We start from the raw sequence: 8,620 nt of genomic DNA, 5'->3' as shown, positions 1-8,620 counted from the left end.
TTGCATTACGCTGTGCAAGGCAACAAGAGTAGCAGTAGCAAAACTAATGAAGTTATTGTCCTCAGGGATTTTACTCAAGTGGAAAATTGGACAACATCACACCATTGTTCCTTGATTTTAACATTTATCATTATTATCCAAAATATAGCTCAGGATAAATTTTCATAAGGCACAAGTCAAAGCTTTTTGAGTTGCCATCTCAAAAGAATGTATCAGTTTGAAGCTATAGTGTTAATATGTCTTTATATTAGAAGCACCTTTCAGGCATTGTCACTGTCACACTTTGGTTATCTCTACAAATGTATAATTTGTTTTCTCTAAATAGATTGAAAATCATTTTATGTGAAATAATTTAACCATTTACTAAGTCTTAAAAACTACTGAAGGTGAAGAATATGGCATAATAAACAAGATATCATCTAGTCCTTTGGAAAGGCCTTCAACCACTCTAAACCCTTAAGAGTAATTTAGCAGTAATTTGACTTAATCCTCTTCAGTTTAAGATCATATGTCATGGGCTGAGGATGTGGCTCAGGTAGAGTACTTACCTAGCATGCACAAAGCCCCGGATTTGACCTCCAGCACCATTTAAAAACAAAGACGACCATATGTTACCTGTAGTCTATGCATTTTCATCTGATGGCCTGCTCAAGTGCCTTGGAGGAGAGACCATTGTCTGGAAGGCAAGAACTGTTAGGAGTCACAGACTGTGCTGGTTAATATCACGGCAGAACAGATTATCCCCAATAATGACTTCGAACAACAATCTTAACATGCCTACAAACCCTGTTTAGTCAAAAAAACTGGTCAGGGCACTGTGGGGATCTTATCTATTCCACAAAATTGGGTTCTGAGCTTGGAAAATTAAGAAATGAGGGACACAGGCAAGTGGTGCAGGCCTATAATTCCAGTGGCTGAGGCAGGAGGGTGGCAAGTTCAAAGGCAGCATCAGCAACTTAACAAGCCCTAAGCAACTTAGTGAGACCCTGTCTTCAATCCCTGGCACCAAAAGCTGAGGGACACATGAAAAGGGCTAGAATTCTCCCTGAAGGCTTGTTTACTTTTGAAACAGTTTAGTGCTTGGGATGAGTGAAAGTCTGGTGCTGACTAGAGAGCACTTATGTGACCTCTCCATATAGTTTAGCCTTTCCCACCAAGGTAATCAGACCTCTTAGGTGTTGCCAATAAGTTCATGCCCAAGCACAAGGGTCCCAGTGAACAAAGTTGAAGCTGCATTAAATCTGACCTGTCCTCAAGGATCACATAATCTCACTTCCACTATACTCTGTTGGTTGAAGCAGTGAGAAGCCCACCTAGACTTAAGGAGAGGACACAAAGATCCTTTCTCTTGATGTCAGGGTAACAAAGTAGTAGTGGGATGGAAGCTATTGTTACCCTCTTATCAAAAACAATCTGCATCCCAGGGAGTAGCTTTTGGAACAAAATCAGATCCAAGAAAGCAAGACAGAAGCTGTAATGTCTTTTATGTCCTATCTTCAGACATCACCTTCTATCATTTCTGCAAAAATTTTATTGGTTTTAGAGGTAAAATTACTAATACTATTCAATGTGGGAAGGGATCACTTAGATGTGTTCATTCAAGGAGGCAAGAATCATTGATATGCATCTGTGGCTGGGCTGCCACATTGACCTTTGTTTTTTTTTTTTTTTTTTTTTTTTTTTTTGGTGGTGCTGGGGATTGAACCCAAGGCCTTCTGCATGCAAGGCAAGCACTCTACCACCTGAACTACATCCAGCCCTAACACCTGGATTTTGAAGGCAGCAATGAAATCACCTTTTTGAGGAAAGTAATTCACATTCCGTAACAATTACTGGAATAGTGACTACTCTGCCCACAATGAATGGGAATCTCTCTGCAATGCAGTATCAACCGTGCTTGAAAAGTGAGATTGCGTGTTCCCTAAAATCAGATTGCCCAGCATTGAAATCCTGTCCCCATTTACTCTTAGGGTTGTTTTAAGGATTAAATAACACATGTAGAGGCTTTTAGGATAATGCTTGGCACATAGTAGGCACTCGATTTTGTAAACTATTGTTATCTGTGACTTCTATAGAAGCAACATTTTCTGTTTCTTGAGATGGGAGGTGATAGAGGGATAGATTAGAATGAACGTGTGTTCATTTGTTTTTTTGCTTTACAAGGTTATTTTATTCCAAGATTGCTTTTAGGCCACCAGAACATTCACACAACACAAGTTTTATGCCTCTTTTACAACTCCATATTACCCATCTCATGCATGTCACTTTATTGTACTGATTCCTAGAGTGCTATTTTTTTTAGTTTATTAATATAAACCGGCATACTGGGGTTGGGAATGTGGCTTAGTGGTAGAGCACTTGCATAACCATGCTGAGGCCCCGGGTTCAATCCAAGCACCACAAAACCAAACCAAACCTGGGATATAAATGTATCCATTTTAGGAACAGATAATTGAGTTTTTGATGATTGTATAATCATCACCACAATCAAAATATAGAACATTCTGCCATCCCCAATTGTTCCCTTGTGCCCCTTGGTAATCAATTTTCTTCTCACTCCAGTCCCTGGCAACTGTTAGTCTAATTTCTATTCCTATAGCTTTTCCTTTCCCAGGATGTTATATATATGGAATCATACCGTATGTAGCCTTTTGTATCTGACTTCATTCACTTAGTATATGCTTGTAGTTCATATTGTTGCATGCCACAGTAATTTATTGCATGTTTTAATAGTTTATTTTTATAGTTGAATAGTTTTCACCATGCAAATGTACCACAACTTGTTTATTCAGCAGCTGATGGACACTCAATCTGTTTCTAGTTTTGCATTATTATGAGTAAACCTACCTTCAACATTTGCATACAGGTTTTTTGGAGACACATGTTTTCATTCTTCCTGGGTAAATAACTAGGAGTGGGATTGCTGGGTTGTCTGGTAAATGTATATTGAGCTTAAAAAGAGGCTGTCAACCTGCTTTCCCAAGTGACTGGACCTTTTTGCATACTATAAGCATTGTACAATAAGTACTAATTTCTATGCAGTCTTATTTGCAACCTAAATTAATTTCCTCATTGACCCTTCCCTACCATTCTCCAAGAAGCTTACCATATTGGTGATAATGACACTTCATCTTTAAAATATGAAATTTTTTACACACATACAGAAGGGGGCACACATCACAAATATAGGACTTGATGAATTTTCACACCAGTATAATCACTACCCTGAATAAGAAATATTATCCTGGGCTGGGGTTGCAGCTCAGTGGTAGAGCACTTGCCTAGCACATGTGAAACACTGGGTTTGCTCCCCTGCACCACATAAATAAATGCACAAGATAAATGTAGAAAAAGAAAACATTCTTTAAAAAAATTTTTTTTAGTTGTCAATGGACCTTTATTTTATTTATTTATATGCGGTGCTGAGAATCGAACCCAGTGCCTCACATGTGCTAGGCAAGTGCTCCATCACTGAATCACAACCCCAACTCTCAAAGAAAACAGTCTCAAAAAAAAAGAAAGAAAAAGGAAAAAGAGGGGCTGGGATTGTGGCTCAGTGGTAGAGTGCTCGCCTAGCATGCATAAAGCACGGGATTCAATCCTCAGAACCACATAAATGTAAAATAAAGATATTGTGTTCACCTAAAACTAAAAAATAAATATTAAAAAAAAGATATATCCTATAGGTTCACCCTATGTACCCATTCCTAATCGCTCTCTCTTCTTCCTCAAAACTGTATTTTTCTGACTTTTTCCTTGTGTTAGGGATTAAACTCAAGGATGCTTTACCACTAAGCTACATCCTCAGCCCTTCTTATTATTTATTTATCTTCTTTATTTTTTCCCAAGTTTTGAGATTTTTGCTAAGCTGCAGAGGTTGGCCTTGAACTTGTGGTTCTCCTGTCTCTACTTCTGGAGTAGCTGGAATTACAGGTGTGTGCTACCAGGCCAGGCTGTATTATTCTGGTTTTTAAATAACAGCTTCATTTTTCCAGTTTTGAAATTAATAAAAAAAAAATGGAATGAGACAGATTATACTTTGCCTTCTTTAGCTAAATGTTGTTTGGGAAAGTTCACTCAGGTTGTTTACCTGCACTAGGGCATTTATTTTTATACTCAATAATACTACAATTTATTCATCGTACTGTTGATGGACATTCTAGTTGTTTCTAGCCTGGACTTAGTAAAAATAAATGTTTCTATGGACTCTTTCATAATAGCCACAAACTGAAAGCAATCCAAATGTCCATTAATAAAAGGATAGATAATTAAACTGTAGCACACTTACATGCTGAGATTTTTCTCATCAATAAAAAAACACCAAACTTTATACATATAACATTATGTATAAATCTCAAGAACATTCTATTAATTGAAATAGGCCAAACACTACAAACTACAGAAGGTACAAAACCCAAGAATAGGCAAAAGTAATTGGTAGTGATAGAAAATATCAGAAAGTAATGTCTGGAGATGAGGATAATTGACTAGAAAGGAGCATCAATTGAAGACATTTTCTGGATGGTGATGAAAATGTTCTCTATCTTAATTTGACTGGTACTTAACATGAGTGTACACAGGTGTCAAAATTCATTGAACTAAACACTTCATATCTACATTCTGTTGCATATCAGCTATAATTTAATAAAAATTAAGCATTGATAAATACTGCTTAGTCCTAAAGATGCTGCTATAAACTATTCCTGGGTTTTGGAACATGTGTATGCAAATCTATTGAATATATAGTTTAGGACCACAGGGTACAGACGAATATGGATTCTGCCTCTTTTTTTTTTTTTCGTACCAGGGATTGAACTCAGGGGCACTCGACCACTGAATCATATCCCCAGCCCTATTTTATATTTTATTTAGAGACAGGGTCTCACTGAGTTGCTTAGCACCTAGCAGTTGCTGGGACCCTTTTGAACCTGTGATCCTTCTGTCTCAGCCTCCCATGCCTGTGGGATTACAGACCTGTGCCACCTTGCCTGCTGGACTCTGCCTCTTAACAGCTATATGACATTGGACAAGTACCCATAATCTCTAGTTTCCTTATCTGTACCAAGGAGCTAATCTCACCTTGATGAAGGCAAACCTGGGAAGGCTATTTTTAAAAAAATATTTATTTAGTTGTAGATGAACCCACATTATCTTTATTTATTTTTATGTGGGGCTGAGGATTGAACCCAGTGCCTCACAAATGGGAGACAAGCACTTTACCACTGAGCTACAGCCTCAACCCTGGAAAGCTATTTTTGTTAATTGACAAAAGGACTTAGTGCTGAAGGATCTTATTCTCTAAAATTTTAGATTTTCAGAAAAAAATTTCTCTTTGATATATTAGTAAAAACGGAATACTATTAGTGCACGCCTGTAATAGCATTGGCTCCGGAGGCTGAGGCAGGAGGATTGCTCAAAGCCAGCCTTAGCAATTTAGCTAAGCCCTAAGCAACTCTGCAAGACCTTGTCTTAAAATAAAAAATAAAAAGGGGCTGGGGATGTGGCCTGGTGGTTCAGAGCCCCTGGTTTTAATCCTTGGTAAACATACACACACACACATATACACACACAAACAAAAACAACACCGAAAACCAAAGAAACAAACAAAACAGAATATTCTATTCTTACTAGGAGAATCTGAGGTTACTTTGATGCAGAGAGGCAGCCTCAATTTTTTTTTTTTTTTTTTTTTGGTGCTTAACCACTGTGATACATCCCTATCCCCATCCCCCCATTTTTTATTTTGAGACAGGTTCTCTTTAAATAACTTAGAATCTCTTAGAGTTGCTGAGACTGGTTTCAAACTTGTGATCCTTCTGCCTCAGCCTCCCAAGTCCCTGGGATTACAGGTCTACTGTGCCTGGTAGTAGACTCAATTTCTAACCCAGGTTCAGAACTTCAGATGAGAGGCTTTCAAATACAGCTTTCCACATTTATCTTCATGTTTAGTTTCCAAGGAAACAGGATCCCGAGTCCTGTTGCTAGCTCAGGCCTGATGATAATCCTTTTACACATAGCCTGGTGTGCTCTGAGGCTGCCAAAACACTGCTTCTGGCCTTGGGATATAGCTCGGTGGTATAGTGCTTGCCTAGAATGCCTAAGGCCCCAGGTTTGACCCCCAGTATTGCAAAGACCGAAACCGACAAACAAAAAAATTCTCCTGCTTTTAAATTTTACCTCCAGTCCATCTTTCTTCCAAATCCTAAAATAATTCTCCTTCTTCCTGTGTTTGGTGACATGCCCCCATGATTCCTCTAGTGTGCAGTTTATAGCAGTAAGTTAATAAACTTAACTTTGTCAGGCAACAGGTGGTCTTTATCAGATGAACTTTATCTTGGGAACTTTTGATAATGTATACAAAATATGTTCACACCATCTGGTACCTACTAGAAATGGTCAAATTATTCATATTATTAATGTATTAATTTAATTAATATTTTTTTGAAATCCACATTTGCAAAGCACAGATTTACTGCTATGAGAGATGTGAAATCACTTTTTTTTTTTTTTAATATGGAGAAAGAAAACAACAATTATATCTTCAATTCTCAGGAGAAAAATACCTTTACTGAACTTCACTTGTAGCTCAGTGGCATAGTGCTTGCTTAGCATGCATGGGGTCCTAAGTTCAATCACCAGCACACACATAAAAGAAGCGTCATATGTAAATTTTAAAAATTTCAAGATTATTTTACAGGGGAAAAAAAGTACAATTTACATGATTTTCTATAGGATTTGAAAAAAAAACAAAACTATGGACTCTATAGAATTAGTAGGGTTTTAATAACAGAACAAGAGCCCCAAATGTCATCTGTCCCTCTCTGTGGAGGAAAAAAAAAATGCACTCCAAGGAAAAAAAGCTGTAAGGCTGAGCATGGACTCACTCACACATTTTGGGCCCCTCCCACACAAGCAAGCTGCTTCCTCCATGCATTTTTCAGAGATTACAAAGCAGGCTCCAGTGCGGTTGGGTGGAGAACACAGGAAACCGCCAGTTCCCCTTCACTTCTCATCATCTGGATACTCCCAAAGCAAAATCCTATCCGTGATTTTCCTTTTACCATACGTTCACAAAATGCAGTCTTCTATGGAAACATTGTGCTTTTACACTCCAAAGTAAGGAAATAATTTTTAAATTTTAGGAGTCCAATTCTTCAAGAAATCCTTGCTTTGGATACAGATGAACAGGCTATTTGGAAGAAATTTAGATAGAAAATGGATTTGGAAATAAGGGAATGAGTTTTAGGGAATTAATGAGATAACAAGTCAGTTTAATGTTTGTTTGGGTTTTAGAGTCAAACTTCAATAAAGCGATCAACCTCTCTGGTTTTAATTTTTTCACCTGTAAAAGAAAATAATGTTTAGTTTTTGGAGTTACTTTACGGCAACATTTTAAAAACCGACTGTCCATTATCTATTTTAAAGATAAATACAGACAGAACATTGTCCCTTGCTATGAAAGTGCTTATCAACAAGTGAATCTCAGTGAGTTTTCACACACAGTACGTGCTCAACAAATATAATTATTATTTTATTGTTTAGATTAGAAGAGGGAAGGACAGGAGAAATCAAAGTGGTTTGAGAACCATAAAAGTGCTCTGCAAATACTACCAAAGTCGTAAAGGATGAAAGTAAAATGAGGAAAATTTCGGGTTACGGTTTGGTTACGGATCTGTCTCAAAGTTGTTTAATTCTCCCATATTTGGGCCTGAATTCTCAGAATAGAACAGAATAGGATGTAAGGGCTGAGATCATCTTGTACAATTTTATGCCTCCTGTCACTACGCCCAGGCGAGAAATAACACCGCCACACAAGCTCCTCCAATCCGAGCCCCGACTATCTGATGTCAACGTTCCGCCCCACATCGCCACGCCTAGAGCACTCTAGCGCTGGTTCCAGCAGCGCTTGCGCACTGCGAAGAGGGGCGGAGCGAACGCGTGCGCGCTGCGTGTGGGCGGGGCTAGTGCGCACGCAGCCTCAGCCCCTTCCCCGCCCTTTCTCTTCCCGGTTTCCCTCTCAGACTGCGGGTACCTTCTGGTAGCTGCTTCCGGTAGGAACGCGGTGCAAGGCGAGCTGGTTTCAATTCCTCGTCATGTCCTACGGTCCCTTAGACATGTACCGAAACCCGGGGCCCTCGGGGCCCCAGCTCCGGGACTTCAACAGCATCATCCAGACATGCAGCGGCAACATCCAGCGGATCAGCCAAGCCAGTGAGCCAGGGACCCAGCTGGGGGCGGGGGGCGTCCTGGGGACAGGCCTGGGTGAGGTTGCCGCGACCCGGAGCCCGGCTGGGGCCGCGACTAAGGTCACATCTGAGATGGTCTCGAGCTTCCCCTCTGGGGGCGGCGGACTGTCATCCCGGCGTCTATCTGGCCCGAGTCCCCCGAGGATCCCTAGCCCAAGATGAAGCTCTAGTTTCTTTTCAGGAGTTCTACCCTCTCAGTGTTGGAATCAACACAACAGACCTAACAGCCTGAGGTTGGGAAGTGGGGTGTGTGCCACCGCGAGGGCAATGAGTGCCTTGACTTGGCGCAGTGGTCAGCCAAGTTTTTCCTGTCATTCCCCCCCCCCCCCCCACCTCGCTTTTCTCTTTGGCCTGTTTGAATCAGGGATTGTTTA

The 8,620-nt window shown here is 39.9% G+C and overlaps 1 protein-coding gene across 1 annotated transcript in view; it reads left to right on the top strand.

The window, feature by feature from the left end:
- The first annotated feature begins 7,974 nt into the window (after window positions 1-7,974).
- Stx12 (syntaxin 12) overlaps window positions 7,975-8,620 on the top strand; it is a 39,669-nt gene continuing 39,023 nt past the window's right edge. The window contains exon 1 of the mRNA XM_076860948.2: window positions 7,975-8,211. Coding sequence (XP_076717063.1) covers window positions 8,094-8,211 — 118 coding nt within the window. The 5' untranslated portion in view covers window positions 7,975-8,093. The remainder of the gene's footprint in view (window positions 8,212-8,620) is intronic.

Source organism: Callospermophilus lateralis, chromosome 7 (genome assembly GCF_048772815.1).
Source record: "Callospermophilus lateralis isolate mCalLat2 chromosome 7, mCalLat2.hap1, whole genome shotgun sequence".
NCBI lineage: Eukaryota > Metazoa > Chordata > Mammalia > Rodentia > Sciuridae > Callospermophilus > Callospermophilus lateralis.
Note: the sequence above shows the minus strand (reverse complement) of the source record. Positions and strands in the feature narration are given on the sequence as shown.